General features: G+C 39.7%; 1 protein-coding gene across 5 annotated transcripts in view; it reads right to left on the bottom strand.

Moving 5' to 3' along the window:
- fgd4a (FYVE, RhoGEF and PH domain containing 4a) overlaps positions 1-23297 on the bottom strand; it is a 334505-nt gene that overhangs the window by 77589 nt on the left and 233619 nt on the right. For all 5 annotated transcript variants that reach the window (XM_051920352.1, XM_051920345.1, XM_051920360.1 and 2 more), the window contains one exon: positions 5693-6149. In XM_051920352.1, coding sequence (XP_051776312.1) covers positions 5693-6149 — 457 coding nt within the window. The remainder of the gene's footprint in view (positions 1-5692; positions 6150-23297) is intronic.

A 23297-nucleotide genomic window follows, 5' to 3' on the forward strand; every position in this document is an offset into this window, starting at 1 on the left:
TTTTGTTCCCATGGCAGGACACTGAACCAGCTTTTCACCTTCTCAAGGATTCTACAGCATTCGGGGCAGTATTCCCAATCAATCTACATGTGTTTTATGGACTTGGAAAAGGCATACAACCTCTGGGTGAACAGTGGGAAGGTAATTTGGGTCCCTGCGCAACCAGAGCAAAAGCTTGGTTCACATTGCTAGCAGTCTGTCTGACTCATTACCTGTGAGTGTGGCACTCCCCCACGGCTGCCCTTTGTCACTACTTCTGTTCATAATTTTTATGGATTGAATTTCTAGATGCAGCCAAGGAGTGGAGGGTGTCCAGTTCAGTGACCTCAAAATTGTGCCTCTGCTTTTTGCAGATAGTGTGGTCCTATTGGTCCATAAACCTGTGACCTCAGATGCACACTGAGGCAGTTTGCAGCTAAGTGTGAAGTGGCCAGGATGAGGATCAGTACCTCTAAGTCTGAAAACATTGTTCTCAGCTGGAAAAAGGTGGTGTGCCCTCTTCAGGTTTTGGATGGCCTGGTGCCTCAAACAGAAGAGTTTAAGTATCTCAAGGTCTTGTTCACAATTGAGGAAAGACAGGAGCAAGAGATTGATGGATAGACTGGAGCGGTGTTCTCAGTTGCAGATTTGTGGGCATTGTATCAGCTGGCTATTGAAAAAACAGAGCTGAGACAAAAAGGCAAAGCTCATGATTTATTGGTCAATCCGTGCCCCTGTCGTCATCTATGGTCTGGAGCTAGGGTAGTGATTAAAAGAATTAAGTTGTGGATACAAGTGGCAGAAATGAGCTTCCCTAGCAGGGTGTCTGGGCTCAGCCTTAGTGATTGGGTGAGAAACACAGGCATTATGGGGGAGCTCAAAGCAGAGCTGGTGCTCCTCCACATCAAAAGGAGCCAGTTGAGGTGGTTTGAGCATTTGATTAGAATGCCTCCTGGATGTCTTGATGGGAAAGTTTTTGGCATGTCCAACCAGCAGGATGCCTCGGGGCAGTCCCAGGACATGCTAGAGAGATTATATCTTTCAACTGGCCTGGAAAAGCCTTAGTATATACCGTTGGAAAAAGAGGCAAGGGAAAATGGATGTCTGGACATCTTTGTGTAGACTGCTGCACCGCTCTTTGAGGCCTAACATAGGAGGTGATTCCAATATGTATCCAAAATTGAATTATAGCCTCAGGATTTCCGGTTTAAGTGAACACTGGCGGGACTGGTCGCCGCTGCTCGCCGGTAACTAGACTATGTGATTTTGCTAGACTAGTGATTTTGATGGTATTTTTTGCCATTCTGCTGACATCTCTGCGTGGCTGTATATGCTGTATATGCATTTAGCTTCAGCCTAACCTCCGTTTCGTTTGAAACTTACTGGCTTATTCTCTGGACGTCTGAGCTGCCTGTGGCCTCCTCGCCTACAATGTGGACTGGTAGGATATTCGCCTGGTTAATGTTTGTTTGGAGTCTTTTGTCGCTCGTTATCCAACCTGCGACTGGCCTCCTCCAGTACCCAGCTGCTGAGCTTCTTCGACTGCGTCTTCTCCAGTCTGTGCCTCTGCTGTCGGTGCTGTATTTCAACCCGGACGTCATACTTCATCCTCGTCGGAGATACATCCACCGTGGGTCCCGCCGGAGATTCCAAACGGATGTCTCAAAAGGAATTAACTCCTTTTGGTCTGATTTTCGGCACCCTCCACATAACACAGATAGGAACACTGACCATAGCGTGTTGGCCAGCTTAGCTCGGTCAACTAACACCACTGTCAAATGCGACAGCAACATTGTCAGCTTTGGTCTACTGAACATCCGTTCACTCACGAGCAAGGGACATCTCATTCAGGATCTCCTCATTGACCGTAAGTTTGACTTTCTCTGTTTAACTGCAGCAACCTCAAGACTTTTCACAACTTAATGAATGCACCCCCCCCAGGGTTTGTTTACACTTGTCAACCCCATGCCTCTGGCCGTGGAGGAGGTGTCGCGATAATTTATCGAGAGAAGAGGAAAGTCCTGCCATTGTCTGCTCCTGCTGTTAGCTCTTTTGAATCGACTGTGTGTCAACTGTCTGGGCCAGTTCCTACCATCATTGCAACTGTCTACGGTCCTCCTAAGTCAAACAACAATTTTTTGAACGATCTTGCTACCTTCCTTACCCATTTATCTGTAATTACTCCAAATATAATTCTGCTGGGGGATTTTAATATACATCTGGACAATATCAATATCCCTCTCACAGACTTTTTATCTTGCCTGGAGAGTTTTGGATACCAGCAGCACACTGATATTCCTACCCATTGTAAAGGACATATCTTGGACTTGATCAGCTGCTCTGGTGTTGTTCCTTTTGATCTCATAGCAGATGAACTCACTATAACCGACCATTTTCTCCTTTCATTCAATGCCAAACTTACCTTTTCTGTTCCTAAGCTTCCACGTCTCATAGCCTTTCGCAATATTAAGAATATTAACTTGAATTTGCTGTCTAATAGAATTGATTCCCAAATGGACTTTTATAATTTATCCACTCCCATAGAACTGGTCTCATATTATAACACTTGTCTTAATGGAATTCTTAATTCTCTGGCTCCGCTAAAAACCCGATCTGTTTCTTTTTCTTTTTCTGCCCCTTGGTTTACGCCTGAACTTTGGCTTCTGAAAGCTAAGGGCAGGCAACTTGAAAGGTTGTTTAAAAAATCCGGACTCTTTGTCCACAAAGAGATGTATAAAAATCATCTTCTCTATTACAAGGATTGTATAGCTCAAACCAAATCTATTTATTACACTCAGTTAATTACTCGAAATACAAGTAACACCAAGTCTTTGTTTTCTTTACTTAATAATGTTACACAACCTCCAGACTCTTTACAATCTTACCTTTACTCAACTGCTTTCTGCAGTTCTCTTATGTCTTTTTTCAATGAGAAAATCCAAAAGATACATCAGCACCTTGGTCCAGATCCTCTCTGTATTCCTTCTGAACTACACTCGCCTATTCACTCTCTCTTCTTTCCAGCTTCCCACTTCCTCTGAAATCTCAAATCTCATCTGCAAATCCAAGTCATCTACTTGTCAGCTGGACCCCCTGCCTACAGTTCTGGTTAAAGCCTGCCTCCCCTCTCTAGTCCCTCTCATTTCTGCCATCATTCACTCTTCTCTTACTACTGGTATTATTCCCTCATCTTTCAAAACTGCTGCTATAACCCCAATACTAAAAAAAACCTGGTGCTGATCCTACTAATTTCAATAATTTTCGCCCTATTTCTAACTTGCCCTTTATCTCCAAAATTCTTGAAAAAATAGTAGCTATCCAACTTCACACCCACTTATCTCACAATAATCTATATGAAAAGTTCCAGTCTGGTTTTCGCCCCCTTCATAGTACAGAAACGGCACTTGTTAAAATTACCAATGACCTCCTTATGGCTGCTGATTCTGGTCTAATCACTATTCTCATCCTCCTTGATCTGAGTGCGGCCTTTGATACTATTTGTCATACCACTCTCCTTAATAGATTATCTTTGATTGCCATTACTCACACTCCACTTGATTGGTTTAGATCCTACCTCTCAGGCCGCACTCAGTTCATACAGCTTAAAACCTGGACATCGCAACCCACCGCTGTTACTTCTGGTGTGCCCCAGGGCTCTGTCCTGGGGCCTCTTCTTTTTATTATTTACCTTCTTCCCCTTGGCAATATTTTTCGCAAATATAACATTAATTTTCACTGTTATGCTGATGACACCCAGCTCTACCTTGCTGGTAAACCCACCTACTCTTTTCCACCACCCTCGCTTATTGACTGCATTGCTGAAATTAAATCCTGGTTTTCTTCGAATTTTCTTAAATTAAACAGTGACAAAACTGAGGTTCTCCTCAATGGTTCAAAATCATCATTATCCAAAACCAATAATCTTTCTCTTATTATTGATAACTCTGTTGTTTCCCCATCATCTCAGTTCAAGAGTCTGGGTGTCATCCTCGACAGTACTCTATCTTTCCAATATCACATTAATAACATCACCCGGTCTGCTTACTTCCACCTACGTAATATTCATCGCATTCGCTCCTCCCTCGCTCCTCCCTCACTCCTCATACCACTGCCATTCTTGTTCATAGTCTTGTCACTTCTCGGCTGGACTATTGCAATTCACTCCTCTTTGGTCTCCCTAATAAATCTCTTCATAAGCTTCAGTTAGTCCAGAATTCTGCAGCACGTATCATCACTCGAACCCCATCTATTCACCATATTACTCCGGTCTTGCAGCAGCTTCATTGGCTCCCGATCAAGTTTCGTATTGATTCGTATTGATTTTAAGATTCTGCTATTAACATTTAAGGCCATCCATAACCTCGTCCCTCCATATCTGTCTGACCTTTTGCCATATCTGTCTTCATGTTGCCATTCCATCCCGTAAGCTTAGATCCTCTTCGTCCACCCAACTGACCATCCCTCCCGCCCGTCTAACCACCATGGGGAGCAGAGCTTTCAGCCGTTCTGCTCCCAAGCTCTGGAATTCATTACCTGTGGATCTCCGAAATATCAAATCCTATTCATCCTTCAAATGTAAACTTAAAACACATCTGTTTAAAATGGCTTTTTCTTTTTCCTCCTGATTATAGTGGTTTTGTTTGGTTTTAATTTTTAGATTTTCTGATGTTTTAAGTTGTTTATAATTGTGTCTTTTATTTATTTATTTATTGTTTGTTCGGTGTCCTTGAGTTCTCTGAAAGGCGCCTTGTATAAATAAAATGTATTAATAATAATAATAATAATATTATTATTAAAATGGCAAAACGTTAATTGGTCTACATACTACTAAACAATCAAGAGCAATGGAAAAAATGGAAAAAAATGTTTAGCAACTATACCATGGCTCACTGTACTTCTCATTCACAAAAGTCTAAATGCTAAAGGGCACTTCCTGTATTGGTGATGCATTACAAAAGTAGTGCATGGCCTTTTTCTGCCCTCTCCCCTCAAATCTTTAAAATGAAAACCAAGATAATCACAATGAAAATCTACATAATCTGGATAAAGAGGCTGGAGGGTATGGCATTCAGGACACTGAGAACTCACACCAGTAACAAAAACAAAGGTCCTCTTCTGCACCTTGTTGAAAATCCTCTTCATTTTAGACATCTGTATGTTTTCTAAACAATAACACATTCCTGCCTATTAGCTTATACTAATTATACTAATTGTATCAGTGAGTTTCTGCTTAACATAACAAGCACATACCAAATTAATTTTCATTCAGCTGAAGAACCACTGATGCTGTTCATTTCTAATTGGACTAATACTCCCCATAACTACTTTTGCTAGTGTGATACAGAACTCTTTATGCTGTCAGAACAGCTTTAGAAGGGGGGTTAGTCTACCTGAATATTTAGTAGATGCCCTTCCTTTTCAGAGACTATAGCATGTACACTATACGCCAGATTGAGAAGAGCCCTCAGTTTTGCAACAGGGCTAATTTAACAAAAATAAAAATTTTGTATTGATAGGTAACAATGTTATCTTAATAAGGAAGCACAGTTCCTCTGTGTCAACTGTGAGTCAGAAACAAATGACAAGCTTCAAGTCCCAACTAATAATAAACAAATACAATTAAGCTCATTGTATGTTTAAGAAATTGCAAGCATTAGAAACTGAGCATCACTGTTTGAAGGGTCTATTTGCCAATGGCCCTAATGTGTCTTACCTTGATTTCCATCACCTGCTGTATGTCATTCTTGGTTTTCTTGTTGTGAGCCACACTCTCCTCACAGACTGTTGTCAAGGGTAGTACAGTCTCTTCTTCCGATGTTGAACAAATGCTGTTTTCCGCTGGTAATGGAAAGTCCCCTCTGCCCCCATGTACAATACTGCTGTCTTCAGAGGTCAAAGTTGAGTCTGTGGTTCTCTCAGAAGTTTGTGGTGGGGAATTGTTTGCTGGGTTCTCTGGCTGCGCTAACATTCCATTTGCCATGGGTCTGGGTGTATCAGGAGCAGACAGAGTATGTGACAGATTTGTGCCTCCACTGGGTGCCGCCGAAGACAGCCTGTCACTGGAACTCTTTTGCCGGAATCTGGAACTAGGGGAAACGCTGCCTGGAGACTTCATTGGGTGCCAGGAAGTGTTTGCAATAGTAGTGGTGTCTTTTTTTGCTTCGTACGCACTGCAGATAAAACCAAAAAGAGAGAGAGAAGGTGAATACGGTACTAAGCCTTAAACTGGAAAGCTGCAGTAGAAAAAGGAAGTTGTTTGAAACATTTCCTGGTATAGCAGCAATAGTGAAGCAGTAAAATACTTTCATGAGCTGCACCTTCAGATGATAAGCACTGCAATCCTCTGGGACAGGTTGGCCTACTTACAAAACTGCATAACAGCCAAAAAAAGGCACACAAACACACAGCAGGCATTTATTGTAGTGAGACATTAATCACTATTAAGCCATTTTAATCCCTAGGAGAAATAAAAGGTCTGTAAAAGGTAACTTGTGAATCAATATTAAAAAACTCTGCTAGAAAATTCTTTAACCTAAATCTCCTCCAAGAACATTTACCAGGTATACATATGTAATATGCTATGGTGCACATGGCTACCTATCGCTTTTAAATTAGCTGTGGTATGGTCACATACACTGTGCATAACCAAAAATGAAATCATTACCTAATGTGACATTGCTTTAAATAATCAATGTCTTCAACGTCTTAGATACAAACTTAAACCCTGGTTGGACACTGTCCTCTTCTGTGGAGCCTGGACAGGGTGTTATCTTGTTTCTTATAATTTATGTAGGAACTGCTGTAACAGCAGTGATTCTTAACATTTTTTGAGTCACAGATCCCTTTAATAACCTGATGTATGCTATGGACCCCATCCCCAGAAATATTCACATAAACACAACTTTGCATGCAATGAATATAATGTACTTTATTTATCGAGATTTGATTGTCTCATACATATATGACATACACAAAGTATTATTAAAGTTTAAAGTAAACAATCTAAAAAAACACTCCTTTTTATGCAAAAAGTAATGACCACTCATTAAAATTATGAAATATAATCCCCTTGAGCAAATTAAAACAGATCTACTACTACTACGTTTTCTACTACCATTACTACTACTACTACTACAACATCTACTCTAAATCCACAGTACCGGGCTGTATATTGAATATTAATTTAAATTTTTATCTGACCCTCAAAGACCCCCTGAAACCCATCAGGTTAAGAGCCCCTTTGCTACAGTAAGGCTGATGGTAGCCTGCTCTAATAATGCAATGGTGCTACAATGGTAGTGTGGCATAGTGGTTAAGGCTTTAATCTTCTACCCCTGAAGTTGTGGGTTCAAATCTCTCTACTGAATTTGTGTGATCATGAGAAAGTCACTTCACCTGCCTTTGCTCCAAATGGAAAAACAAAACAAATGGAACCAACTGTATCTCAAATGTTGTAAGTCACTTTGGATAAAGGCATCAGCCAAATAATAAGTAAGAGTAGTAAATAAGTATAGCAGGATGCCACTAGGGCATCACATTTTTTGATGTGGCACTGGGCCTGAAAGAGACTAAACTGTAGAAAGAGTAAGACTTGTGATAAGGCAGACTAAATCAATGCTTTAAGAATCCAGTAAGAATTAGAAAGAATAATCACACATATGCACCTTTTGTTTTGCGTGTCTGTAAAGGTATTTTTAGATTTAGTCTACTGACTGACCTGAATTTAACGACAACTTTATCATTTCATTTTGCTTGTTTTAGACATAACGCTGTTCAGGTTTATGCAATAAAGTACTTGATGATTCAAACAGCCACTAGATGGCGGGTGTGTTCTTTCTATACCTCATTAGGCACTGGAAGAGGAGAAAAGGGAAGAAACCAAAGTTAGGATGTGAAAAAAGTCTAGCTACATTAGAAAAATGTTACTAACAAGAATGGAAATAGTGTTATTGGTCTTAATAACCTCAATCCTGTTTAATCCAATTCAGGGGCATGCAGCACTGAATCCTATCTCAACAGGGCACAGCCCTAGACAGGATATCACTGTGCCCCCTGTTGCACACACTCATGCTTAAAAGGGGGTCATTTTGGAATTGCCAATTAACCTCAGCCACATGCCTTTGGGAATCTGGGAGGAAAACAACCATAGTACTCACAGGAAAACCTGGAGACATATGCAGAATATACACAGTGCACACAGTTAACACTGTAATAGGACGGTTGATGCATGAGGCAGCAGCGCTACCCAGAATAGGTGTGCCATTCTCAACTTACTTTTAAGATTACCGTAGATACTTGCGTATAAGTCGAAAAATTTATGCCTTAAAATTCATTCAAAAAAACAGGATCGACTTATCCGCGGGGCAACACAAATGTTCATAGAATTTGGGTAATGACATTGTACACTCAACGCTTCACGGTGTTAAGTCACTGGTCATCTGCCGTTTCCCATGGTCTTTGAAATAATTATAAGCCAGCAATACTATTGCTAATTAGCTAGTTTTTTTCTAATTTCATTAAATAATTCTTTAAACTGTGAAATACTTGAATTTGAGCATTGGCTTTTGCAGGTTTTGGATAACAAACATACCATTAGCTGCCACGTGCAACCAGATTTGGAATCAAAAGAACCAAGGCAACGCACGCTATCAATGCGATGCAAGCGCAGCCCGCGATTCAAAAAATTTCTCTGCCTACCTGTTTGTCTCGTCTGACAGTGGCTGAAAAGCAGCATCAGGAGAGAGCAGCCTGAAGTAGTCCAGCAGCGGGTGATCTGTCGTGTCCAACAGCAAGCCATGCTATGCAGTCTTGTGAAGTCCGGTAGCCAGTTCGGCTCCCACGGATCAATGTCTGGGTATTCCTCCCACGCGAACCTTGCCATAGCTGCATCGGCTGCGCGAATGCGTTCAGCTGGCAGCCCATCAGCTGGCGCGGCATCGGCTGGTGTCCGATCAGCTGATGCTGGCTTCTCACTCTCTTGCTCGATTCCTGATCACTTTCAATAAAATCCGATTCTGAAAAATCAGAGTCCGACTCAGCGATAATGTGCAAAACATCGTCTGCCGAGTGTTTTCTTTTCTGCACTCGCTTCGCTCCCTTGTGACATATCTACGCCATCTTGCCTTTGTTTACATTTCGCAACTCACGCACACGCAAGAATTAGTTGCCAAGTCAACGAGTCTAGCATTTCTCCAAGCACAGAGGGAATGCCTGTGACGTGACAGTGAGTTTTGTCGCCATTAACAGCTGATTGTCGCCCTCTATCTCTGATAGCTGTCAAGTTTTACCCTCGACTTATACGCGGGTCATAACAAATTTCGTAATTTTCGTCTTAAACAATACACTCGACTTATCTGCGAGATCGACTAATATGCGAGTATCTACGGTAACTTAAAATGATGTCATGATGTGCAAATAGAATACTACATATATATATATATATATATATATATATATATATATATATATATATATATATATATATATATATATATATATATATACACACACACACAGTGGAACCTCGATTCACGACCATAATTCGTTCCAAACCTCTGGTCGTAAACCGAATTGGTCGTGAACCGAAGCAATTTCCCCCATAGGATTGTATGTAAATACAATTAATCCCTTCCAGTCCATACGAACTGTATGTAAATATATTTTTTAAAATATTTTTAAGCACAAATATAGTTAATTACACCATAGAATGCACAGTGTAATAGTAAACTAATGTAAAAACATTGAATAACACTGACAAACACTCAGGCTCCCTGCTCAGCTGCCCGTACAGGCTCGCTCTCAGCTGCACGCGCTCTCTCTCTCTCTAGCACGCAAGCCTGCCTGCTCTCTCTCTCTCTCTCTCTCTCTCTAGCACGCGAGCCTGCCTGCTCTCTCTCTCATCAGCACACGAGCCTGCCTGCCTGCTCTCTCTCTCTCTCTCATCAGCACACAAGCCTGCCTGCTCTCTCTCTCTCATCAGCACACGAGCCTGCCTACTCTCTCTCATCAGCACACGAGCCTGCCTGCTCTCTCTCTCTCTCTCTCTCTCTCTCATCAGCACACGAGCCTGCCTGCTCGCTCTCTCTCTCTCTCTTTCTCTCATCAGCACACGAGCCTGCCTGCTCTCTCTCTCTCTCTCATCAGCACACGAGCCTGCCTGCTCTCACTCTCTCTCTCTCTCTCATCAGCACACGAGCCTGCCTACTCTCTCTCATCAGCACACGAGCCTGCCTGCTCTCTCTCTCTCTCTCTCATCAGCACACGAGCCTGCCTGCTCTCTCTCTCTCTCTCTCTCTCTCTCTCATCAGCACACGAGCCTGCCTGCTCTCTCTCTCTCTCATCAGCACACAAGCCTGCCTGCTCTCTCTCTCTCTCTCATCAGCACACGAGCCTGCCTGCTCTCACTCTCTCTCTCTCTCTCTCTCATCAGCACACATGCCTGCCTGCTCTCTCTCATCAGCACACGAGCCTGCCTGCTCTCTCTCTCTCTCTCATCAGCACACGAGCCTGCCTGATCTCTCTCTCTCTCTCTCCTCAGCACACGAGCCTGCCTGCTCTCTCTCTCTCTCTCATCAGCACACGAGCCTGCCTGCTCTCTCTCTCTCTCATCAGCACATGAGCCTGCCTGTTCTCTCTCTCTCTCTCTCTCATCGGCACACGAGCCTGCCTGTTCTCTCTCTCTATCTCTCATCAGCACACGAGCCTGCCTGCTCTCTCTCTCTCTTACATTGCAGCAGTTCAGCAGTTCACGTCTGACCGAGAACAATGCAACACGTGCGGAAATCATCAGCGCGCAAAAACCGAAAGGGAAACTGGCTTGTTCGTATACCGAGTGTGTGGTCGTGAACCGAGGCAAAAGTTTGGTGAACTTTTTGGTCGTAAACCGAGTTGTACATGTACCGAGGCGTTCGTGCACCGAGGTTCCACTGTATATATACAGTATATATATATATATATATACACAGTAGAGTCTTATCCGACATAAACGGGCCGGCAGAACATCGGATAAGCGAAAATGTCGGATAATGGGAGGTGTTAAGAAAAAGCCTATTAAACGTCAAACTATGTTATAATTTCACACATTACGAGCTTAATACAGTGGAACCTCAGTTCACGAACATCTCTGAACATGTACAAATCGAGTTATGACCAAAAAGTTTGCCAAACTTTTGCCTCTGTGCACGACCACACACTCGGTATAGGAACAAGCCAGTTTCCCTTTCGGTTTGTGCGCGCCGATGGTTTCCGCACGTGTTCAGTCTCTCCCTGTGCATTCCCTGTGCAGCATTAGAGAGAGAGCGCGAGAGAGAGACACAGACAGACACATGTACGCGCAAGAGAGAGAGACACATGCACACACGCAAGAGAGAGAGACACACGCACAAGAGAAAGAGAGACACACACACGTGCGAGAGAGGGACGCACGCACACACACGCACGAGAGAGACACACACACACGCACACGCGTGAGAGAGAGACACATGCACGCGTGAGAAAGAGACGCACGCACACACATGCGCATGAGAGACACGCACACGCAAACATGCACGCCAGAGATGGCCAGCTACATAATCCACTGTAATCATGTTTTACAACAAAACAACAGAAAAATGTAACTGAAAAAATGAACTTAGCAACAAAAAAGACTACGCTCATGCTCGCAACTTGCAGTTCTTGTTGCCGATTGATGCGTTTTTTTTTTGTTTTTTTTTTTGCGGTGGGACATCAGATAATACAGATTGTTGGATAAGCGAAGTTTGGATAAGCAAGACTCTACAGTACTATATATATATATATATATATATATATATATATATATATATATATATATATATATACACACACACACACACACACACACACACTACATATATAACTAAAAATCAATAAACCAGTATCGCTAGCTAAGCGGAGGCAAGGTACGCTCCAAAACGTGGTGACAAGCAGACTGACTTGAACGGAGGCTGGTGCGTGACTGAGGAGGGTCCTGCCCAGCTACCCACTCCTGACATCACACTTTCCCCTCCCCACGACCCGCAGACTCTGTCTCGGATTAGCGAAAATAAATTGCTCCTGCAAGCGAACTATGACAGAAGTCGCAAAATCAACCGGAATGTTCAAGCAAATTGTACAAAAAACCTGAACTAAATCCATTAAGAGGTTCTCATATGAAAAGCGGATAGACATACAGATGGATATTAGATTTTATATATAAGTTACACAAAGAATACTCAGAAATGTCCTTTTAAACACTTTTATTCTTGAACTTGAAAGAACAATATTGGAGTCTTTTAAAAGCAGACCACAAACATGAAAAACTTGACTCTAGTTCTCTCCTCCTGGAAATTAAGAGAATTCACAGATGTCTTCATCAGCCCTAATGTGCTCCGTGAACAATCTATGGAGCACATTACATTCTTTGGGACAGAAAACTCAGCCGGGTAATAAACAGATTGTACAGTAAGTTTCCAGTTTGCATGAGATATGTGACTTTGCACACGCCTCCCTACAGCTGCCAGAAATTTATCTCACACTGTCAAACTGTTACCTGTTTGAAAGTGTCTGTTTTCTGTAATTGAATCAGCTTTAAAAAGTGGAACCATAGTCCAGTCTTTCACCTGTGATTGTATCTGCTAGTATCTTTGCCATAGGAACTGGCAGAATGGGAATTTATGTAAGAGAGTGAAAATTACAGATTGAACCTAGCCGCATGTGTCTCTACACACATCACTGCCTGTGGAACCAGAATTCTTTAGAAGCTGTTATATAGATAGATAGATAGATAGATAGATAGATAGATAGATAGATAGATAGATAGATAGATAGATAGATAGATAGATAGATAGATAGATAGATAGATAGATAGATAGATAGATAGATAGATAGATAGATAGATAGATAGATAGATAGATAGATACTTTATTAATCCCAGGGGGAAATTCACATATTCCAGCAGCAAAAATATTAAATTAAAGAGTAATAAAAAAAAAAAAAAAAAAAAAATGCAGATAAAAAAACAGACAATAACTTGAATAATGTTCAACGTTTACCCCCTCTGGTGGAATTGAAGAGTCGCATAGTTTGGGGGAGGAATGATCTTCTCAGTCTGTCAGTGGAGCAGGACAGTGACAGCAGTCTGTCACTGAAACTGCTCCTCTGTCTGGAGATGACACTGTTTAATGGATGTAGTGGATATATATGGGAGAGGCTGTGAGAGGGTGAGCAGATATCTCCATGCTAGGTACCGTACAGTTGTAAGGTGGCTAAGAGTAAACCTTCTGCCTTTCTATACTGAGGAGTGTCAGCATGGGCATGTGATAAGGATGCCGCCTGAGTCAGTTCTACAGGGACAAGGCCTGCTGAGGGAAAACCCAGGACACGCAAGACTAACAGTATTTCCTGGTTGTCTTTATTGTGTTTGGGAATTCCATACAACTATCTAGAGTCTGTTGCTAAGGATAGTAGGCAGATTGAAGTAGAAATCTACACAGAATAGTTTTATACATCATGAGATACTATATGACCACAGTTTGGTTCTGCAATCCTACCACAATTCAAGACCTGTTATTAATGATGTAGGATTTCTAGTTTTCCTTGAAAGATTTCCTATCTATAGCAGAAGTGTGCCATGGGCTTTTCTGTTGAGTCATTTATGCCACATGAACCTGCCTTAAAAAAAAACGTATGTACATTAAACATAAGTTCACATGTGACGGCCATGAGGCACTGACATTATCACTGTCTTTAAAACAGTGATTTATTTATTTTATTTTGGGGATGTCAGGAACACACCCTTGAATCAGACTGCATCCTAACAAACACAAGTACACAAACAACAGATCAATCAAATTGAAAAAGAATATATTGAATAAATAATGAAGCAAAGACAAACAAGTATTGTAAATGCAAAATCCCACCCAAATAACCCCAACAGCGATAATTGATTAACTAACACAGAACAAATGATGCATGAAAAACCACTAAGCATAAAATGATAAACACCCACATCAAAGTCCACAAAGAGTTCTTTCCAATAGATGCAAATGATGGTGATGATTGGCAAGAAAACCCCTGTCAACAGACCCCTGAATGAAATGAAAAGTTTTGCCCTGCCATAATGCCAATGTAAGTGAACATTTATAATGATTGAGAGCGCTTCCCAGGCAAAGACATTTTCTAAAACAGACAATATTCACATGTATCACTAGGCACAGGATAAAATAATCATTCCAGAAAAAACTGTAATCCAATGGGTGATAGTATTTGTAATTTACTGGCAGGGTGAAGTGTTGAAACAAAAAGACATCCAATGATTCTGATCTCACCAGTTTCTTATGGCTCCCTTTAAAATTCTGCGCCATACCTTGTTTCCATCAGCAACCCCTGAAGCTGCCCAATGGCTTAGTACTCCTGGGGCTACTAGGAACTGAACACCATTTTTTAGTAATGCTGCTACACATTTGTAGTACACAGCAAAGCCTAATGTTTAAAACCTGTCACCAATGCTAGATTATTCCAGACCTGCCAACAGCATATATTTGCTCTTTAGCATGTCTTTGTATGAAAGATCCAGATCAACTCTAACATTAGTGATTATATCATATGAAGGATCTGATGGTAAACTTTTACAAAGATGTATATTATACCAACGTGAACATAATGGGAAGTTATGTAAACTAGAAATCAGATATAAAGTAGTGAATCTGATGTAGAAAACATTTAAAACATTACCAGATTATAAAAAAAAAATACAACTCAAACCTCAGGCTATAACACACTTAACACTATTTTTCACATACATGTCTTTCATCTAGATTTCTTTTATAATAAATAGGATGTTTGTAACATCTCAGGTGTAAATATATTGACCTTTCTTTTTGTATGCATTGCAAGTTTACACACTCTGAATGGGGCTTAACAAAATATTAACTGTTTGTGGGTGGTACACATTATTGGTAAAGCAGTATATGAAATCAATGATGTACTGAGTAGTTCAAGCAAAAAAGAGGATTATTACAACAGACTAAAGATGTTCCACCAATGTACAATGGCTCATGTACTGTTGTATGCTTTGGTCTGCTGGGGGTAGCACCAAATCAAGAAATATCAGGAGCGTCAATATGGAGGAGTCTAAGGGGGTAACGGATGTCAAAGATGTTGGCAGATATAACCAAAGAAGAAACAATAGGAGACAGAGTGGTCTTTATGCAATAAAAACTAACAGCAGGAAAGCCCTTGTAATAGAGGAGAATCAGCAGCATGGCTGCATATTAGTTCAACAAACTGAAAAAGTACACTAGCTAATATCAGGCAAGAGCATTATTATAGAACTGATGTAAGCAGTGCTGATTCTGAAAAACAAGCAGTTTGAGAAGGCAGTTCTCAGTGCACCTTTAAGAATAGGGTGGAAAACCAGAAATGTAGAATACAAGCATACAGTAATACAGCATACAGTATTGAAAACGATGAAGTGTCTGAGAGAATGTATATAAAAGAAAGGAAGAGAAAGGAACAATGTCTGAAAAATGGAAGAATAAGTGACAATTAAACAAAATGCATGCAACATAAACTGGCATAATGGAATCAAGATAAAATAGCAGCAAAATGGTTAGCCAGTAAAAATGTAAAAATGGAGAGTTATATTTCAAAGTAGAAGATAACAGAAAGAGATAAAGTGAAAACAATTGAGGATCTATCAGACATACTGTTAATTGCAAATGGAATAGGACATAGAAACAAAAAGAATAGATCAGATGGGCCTAGAAACAAAAGTGTTATAGATGTGTAAAATGTAAGAAATAGACTGCCATCACTGATAAAGGTGCTTTCGAAGAAAAAGAAGTTGAACTGACTTTGCAAAGAAATAAAAGAAATGGGAAACTCTCCGAAGACTTCACCAAGTCAACTACAGTATACTGAATAATTAAACTAGCAACTTCATATATGCCATTTGGATTAATAAAAATGGTTACTAGGAGGGCCCCAGGAGACTTCTAACTTCTGTGTTTTGATATTTAGCAATCAATTTTGAATAAGTTGTGCAGAAAATAAAATAAAAGCGCAGAAAAAGAAAATGCCAAGTCACATCAAATGCACTGAATGCAACTAGCTTCCACAGTGGAAAATCACAACAGATATCATGAAGCATTAATGTCTAGTGGAATAATGTATTTTTTAACAAATTTTAACAAAAAATGTCTATTTGAATTTCAGAGACAAATCTGTAATACTCATAGTTGATGCTTCTGGAAGTGGAGGTGGAAACACTTATTCAATATAAATATATGGGAAGCCTCAGAGATTAATTCCCTTATTTGAAATATTACTACAAACAACTCTAACTTAAATCAGACATTATTTCTTTTAATTAAGCTTATTTAAAATTGACAGGGAAATCATGCTGCCTTTTTATCGTACTGTGAAGCAGTATGTGGCTTCATTAAACAGCATGACTAACCTCCAACAAGCTTCCGGACAATAAAATTATCAGAGCAAATGTGGAGAGCCCTGTAGTGGAGGGTACCAGAGAAATGAGTCTCAGCTGATGGCAGACCCCATCTCATGCAGGGAATACCTTTAGCAAATGAGCAGCATTAGCTGCCTGGGATATCATTGCTAAACTAAGGAATGTTTACTGTTTCTCCACTACCTCAACTCATCACCACAACACCATATTATTATGTTACGTTTGTGTTTTTGTCGCACTGTCACTTGTTGCTTTTGTTTGCACATTGCACGTGCACTTTGTTGTCTGCTGTCTGGTTAAAAAAGTCTTCCTTAGATAGTTAGTTAGTTTTTGTTGATTTATGCTGTAATTCATGTTAGGTAATTTATGTTAGGTCAATCTGTCTTGTCTCTGCTAGCCAGCTAACTAGGCCTCTTAGTTAGCTAGTTTAGTTTTTCTGTTAATTTATGTTGTAAATTTATGTTGCATGTAGCACCTTGGTCCTGGAGGAACGTTGTTTCGTTTCACTGTGTACTAACTGTATATGGTTGAAGTGACAATAAAGCCTACTTGAACTTGAACTTGAATTAACAACTACTAGAAGAATTTTGTCCTCCTAATGACTGAATGAAAAGCATGACTGATAGAACAATATTGACACTTTAGAAAGAATGAACATGAAAATGAGGCAAGGGGCCATGAGACCCTTGGTACTGTGGGAAGCTATCATCTAAGGATGTCTTTAAACACAGATTTTTGACAAAAAACTTTAAATATGAGTAAATACTATAAATGTTACTTGGGCCATGTTTCTTAAGTACTGTCTTTTAATACTTTGTTTCTGAATTTCTTGTTTTGTTTGTGGGAGCAACTGTGAAGATAAACTGTTTTTTTGTTCACATAACACATGATTAAAAAAAATTCAGTGGTGTGAAAAAAATATTTTTACCAATAGAAGAAAGTACTTCAAGAGCATTCTTTTACTTTAGCTATGCACATATTCTTGCATAAAAAATTATCAGTATGAACAGGTGAGCAATATCAGGAAAGAAAAAAAACACACACACACCACAAATTACTTCTGAGTCAAATTGTTCTCCACTAATCTGACAAGCAGACTACTATCATGCTTTATTTTTGCTGACTAGTCTGATTGTTTGACCTTCAGTTTCCATCAATATTCAGTATAAAACAAACTATGTGTATTGTAGAGCTTGGCTACTTTTTGGTTGTATGCTATTTAGACCATTTTGTTAGTGTTTTGTTTTGACATCTTTTAGTCTGACCAATTTTACCAGGATATTGTGTTTATAGTAATTTAAACTTAATTTCATTTTATAGTAATCTATAGAATCTTTAACATTGATTATCTTTGAATTTGATCCATTAATCCTGAGTGCTGCATACTGCAATGAAATTCACTATGTGATTAGAGCCGGGGGTAGTTGTAGCAAGCAGCTCTAAGGAAAGTGAGTATTATTATTTTTGGTGAGGCATATACAAGACAACACAATAAACCTTATTATGGCTCCTTTGTTGTACAGGATTGTGTAGTTTAGAGTGTAACAAAAATCACTACAGCACAGTAAATCTTTGATTTAATAGACCCTGATTTTAATGGATTTTGAAATTAATAGACAAAAAGTCTACAGTTCATATATTGGTATCTCGTTGGGATTTTCCAGTTAATACTTGAAATAAGTAGTCAGTTTACAGATAAATATGGGTGGAATTGTGGTTCAAAAAATCATCATTTGTTATTTAACAGACTTATATATAGGTTACATACAGGTTTAATTTCATGTGTACATACAGACCTAATTTTATGTAAATTTGGATTTAATTGATATTTAGCAATATTTTGCGAATGAGAGGGGCTGCTGAGAGTTGCAGAAATTGCAAGCAAAGCCTTTAGAAGGCTTTTTTTTTCACCCACACAGGAGCAAAGGTCGCTAGGTGTTTGGAAGGTGCACTTGGAAAAGTTACTTGTACTTGTATGTGTAGTTGTTCTTTATTTGTATTTGAATTAGCGTTGAAGAGGCAGGGCAGAAAGCAGCAGTAATTTATATCTGCATCTGTAAATAAATAACTATGTCATAGCAACACATAGTTAATAAGTAACTGAAACAGAAACTGAAAAAAAGGGAAAGGAACAGGGGTGTGTAGGTAAGCAGCAAGTGTTAAGACGCCCGATCAGGCAAAAAGGGCTGTAGGAGCAGATAAAATAGTAAGAAATTAACGAGCGGAAGATATTCACTAAGCAAGTTTTATTCATTTGTTTTTAGATTGAACAGTTCTGAGCGGTACGGAGGTAGAACAGTTAAGTGGGTGACAGTGCAAGGGTTCATTTATATGGGGAAATACAAACAGTGCAAGTGGAGAGCTTTTAAGTAAGGAATAAGGGAAGCTCAAAGTTACAAAAACAGGCAAGAGAAAAGTTAACCTCATAGAAGGACAAACAGCAGGCAGATGATAGGGAGAATATTACAGGTGCTTAAGGGGCCAGAAGGTGTAAAATAGCAGTAGCAGTTCTATAATCCACTTTTTGGCTTATTTTTTCAGTTTTACCATTTAAGTTACATCATTTAATTTTATTTTAAAAAAAAGAAAACCTTAAAGCAGTTTTAGAAATCCTAAATCAAATTATAATAATGAGTCCCATGCAATTCAAGCCCTGTTGGATGTTTGACTTTTTAGATGATGGCTTAGAGGAGCCAATTGTCTATGTGGGATAGGTGGGTCACGGTCACAAAGTATAAGGTAAAGGGTGCACACAGTCCTGGGGCATCAACCCCAGAATTAGAAGTATCAAACCATTTTCAGGTCCTTGCAGAGCTGGACGGTGTCTCTGATGATTCTGAGGTGCTAGGTAGGAATGAGGAGCCCCAGTGGGCCACCTCAAAACCAGTTCCCAGAAAGAGAGAGGTAGTGATAGTTGGGGACTCAGTCATTAGGGGACAGAAGCACAGGTTTGCTCCAAACGGTGTGTTGCCTTCTGGGTGCACAGGTGGGAGACCTCCCTGAAAGGGTGGATAGGCTCTTGGCCAGAGCGGGGGTGAATCCAGTTGTCATTGTCCATATTGGAACAAATGACATACATAAGGGTAGTCTGTCAGTTCTGCGATCCAAATTCAAAGAGTTAAGTGCCAAGATGAGGAGCAGAACTGACAAGTTAGTCTTTGTTGAAGTTCTCCCTGTCCCATGTGCCAATCCAGGTAAGACTAAGGAGATTAGAAGGCTTAACACGTGGCTCAAATTTTGGTGCAGGGTAGAAGGGTATAGAGGTTTATGGGGTATTGAGACTCCTTTTGGAACAGATGGGACATGTTCTGCCGTGATGGGTTACTTCTGAACCGGAGGGGCACCAATGTATTGGGAAGTCGTATGTGTATTTTAGTCGAGGATTATTTAAACTAGGGATTGGGGGTTGGGTTTAGAACTATACATGGAGGAACAAACAATAGTGTAGAAATAAAAATGCGCAGTAATGTAAATTCTAACCCAACATTGAAATGTGGAAGAAGTAACAAATTAAAAATAGCTTGCCTTAATTCTATGAGTATCAAAAACAAGACAAGTGAGTTGGAGTTTGAATGTAACAGAGCATAATTATGATATTATAGCAATAATGGAAACCTGACTAAATAACAAAGATGGGAATGAGTATAACATAGAGGGTGCACATTTTTTAGGAAGGATAAACAGAACAGAAAAGAAGGTGGGTTGCTGTCAAAAAGAATTTAAATGCAAGTCCTCTTCAGTTGGATGATGAACCCCATCTTAGTGAGGACATGTGGCTTCGCCTGGAAAGCACTAGGGAAAGAAGCCTTATTTTAGGAGTGTGTTATAGACCACCCAATGCGGACAGTAATTTCAACACACATCTTTTCAGTAATATTAAAAAGGCAAGTACTCAGGGGGCTATTATAGCCATGGGGGACTTTAATTATCTGAATATTAACTGGGATAACCTTGCAAATGGCAAAGCGTTTTTAGAAGTAATCAGCGACTGTTTGTTAACCCAGTATGTTAAAGCACCAACGTGGGGTGAAGCTTATCTGTATTTAGTATTTTGTAATAATCAGGATATAATTGAGGGTGTAGAGAAGGTGATTGAACCACTTGAATCAAATGGGCATAATATAATACAGTTCTCAGTGTTTTGTAAGAGTGTGGATGCAAAGACTAAAATTGTGGGGTTTAACTTTGGTAGGGTAAATTTTGAGCAGATGTGGCAAAGTCTAAGGAGGATTTACTGGGATAAGCTTTTAAGTGTGGAGACAGTCGAGGAGCAGTGGAACAGGTTTAAAAATGTTTTATATGTAATGCAAGACAGGTACATACCTAAATTTTGAAGTAAAAGGAAATTTAAAAACTCTGAAATGGGTTAATAAAGAGTTAAAAAAGAAACTGCAAAGGAAAAAAACAGCTGTTTAAGGCATACAAGACTAATAATTCCAAAGTGATTCGCAGGGCTTATGAGAACAAGAGGGCAACCGAAAAGAAGGATATTAAGGAGGCAGTTGGAGAGGAATATAGCAGATAAGGCGAAAGATGACCCTAAGAGATTCTTTCAGTATTTTAGTAGTAAAAGAACAGTCAAGGAGGAGGTAAAGTGAATCAGGAATAGTAAAAGGGAATTAAAAGATACAGACAGTGAAACAGTGGATGCTCTAAACTTGCATTATTAGGAGGCCATCAAAAGTGAGGAAGTGGATAACCTCCAAGCGGTAAATGAGACTTCTAAGGAGGTTCGGAGTAATGTAGAAATTGTAGAGGGAGAAGTGCTGCTCAAATTAAATAGTCTGAAATCAAACAAATCACCAGGACCAGATAATATTTACCCTCAACTTCTTAAGGAGGCTAGTGTGTACACACATAAACCCCTGACACGTATTTTTAGGAAGTCACTGCACACTGGGAAGATTCCAAAAGGACTGGAAAATGGCAAATATTATCCCGTTGCATAAAAAGGGTGACCAAGCAACTATAAGCCAGTAAAGCTCAACATGCATCACAGGGAAATTAATGAATTTTTAAGGATAAGATTGAGCAGCACATGGCAAGTACAGGAGTTTTTCTGAAAAGTCAGCATGGGTTCAGAAGAGGGAGGTCAATTTTTTCTAGAATGCTGGAATTCTATGAGGAAGCCGCAAAAGGATATAATCAAAGTGGAGTATGTGATATTATTTATCTTGACTTTCAGAAAGCATTTGATAAGGTGCCACATGAGTGGTTGGGAATGGAAAGAATTATTATTATTATTATTATTAAACTAAAAGAAGTGGGAGTTCAGTGTGATGTTTTTAGATGGGTGCAGAATTGAAACAGACACAGGAAGAAGAGGGTGATGTTGTGAGGAACTTTATCAGAATTGGCTGATGTTAAGAGTGGTGTTCCACAGGGGTCAGTGCTAGGGCTGCTGCTACTTTTATTACATATAAATGATTTAGATAAGAATATAAGTAACAAGCTGGTTAAGTCTGCAGATGATACCAAGATAGGTGGATTGGCAGATAATTTGGAATCTGTTAAACCATTACAGAAGGACTTGGACAGCATACAGGTTTGGGCCGATTTGTAGCAGATGAAATTTAATGTCAGTAAATGTAAAGTTTAACATCAAAAGTAAAAAATGTAGGTCTGAATACACAATGGGAGGTCTGAAAATAAAGAGTACAACTTATGAGAAGGATTTAGGAGTTGTAGTGGGCTCTACGCTATCAACTTCCTGACAGTGTTCAGAGGCCATTAAGAAAGCAAATAGAATGTTATGTTATATAGCACAATGTGTGGAGTACATGTCCAAGGAGGTTATGCTCAAGCTTTATAACGCACTGGTGAGGCCTCATCTGGAGTACTCTGTGAAGTTATGGCCTCCAGGCTACAAAAAGGACATAGCAGCACTAGAAAAGGTCCTGAGAAGAGCAACTAGGCTCATTCCAGGACTACAGGGGATGAATTATGAAGAGTAGATTAAAACAGCTGAGCCTTTTCAATTTAAGCACAAGAAGATTAAGAGGTGACGCGAATGAAGTGTTTAAAATCATGATGGAAATTAGTACAGTGGATTGAGACTGTTATTTTAAAATGAGTTCATCAGGAACACAGGGACACAGTTGGGAACTTGTTAAGGGTAAATTTCACACAAACATTAGGAAGTTTTTCTTTACAAAGAGAACCATAGACACTTGGAATAAGCTACCAAGTAGCGTGGTAGACAGTAAGACTTTAGGGACTTTCAGAACTAGACTTGATATTTGTTTTAGAAGAATTAAGTGGATAGGACTGTCGAGCTTTGTTGGGCTGAATGGTGAATTCTCATCTAGATTGTTCTAATGTTCTAATATTGGACACCCTTTTGTAACAGCCGACCCCTTACCCAGCCAGCAGCTACACTACCAAGACCTGTGGCCTGGATAAATTCCTGAGATGAATCTACATATACCAAGCCGTGCCTCTAACAAATAATATTTTCCCCTCAATCGATGGTTTAAACACAAGCACACAAAAGCAGGTATGTCAAATAAGTGAATAAATATATTAAACACAATAATAAAACAATACTGCACATTTCCCACATAGAAAATATATGTATATAGATATGTATATCCCACAACCAAAGCAACAACGTGAAAACACCATATATACAATAACAAATCCTCCCTTGCCCCTGTAACGCATAACACACACAACACAAATAACAATAATGGATGAATACGGAAATGACAATGATCGTGAACTTGAGTCCAGGTATATTACTGTCCTGAATACGGATGACTGGTCAACAAAGAATGGATGTGTTTGAATCTCCCAGAAAAATGGAACAATCTCACCATGTTTCCTCTGTGTGTGGTGGATAATGAAGTCCAAC

The sequence above is a fragment of the Erpetoichthys calabaricus genome, chromosome 1 (genome assembly GCF_900747795.2).
Source record: "Erpetoichthys calabaricus chromosome 1, fErpCal1.3, whole genome shotgun sequence".
NCBI lineage: Eukaryota > Metazoa > Chordata > Cladistia > Polypteriformes > Polypteridae > Erpetoichthys > Erpetoichthys calabaricus.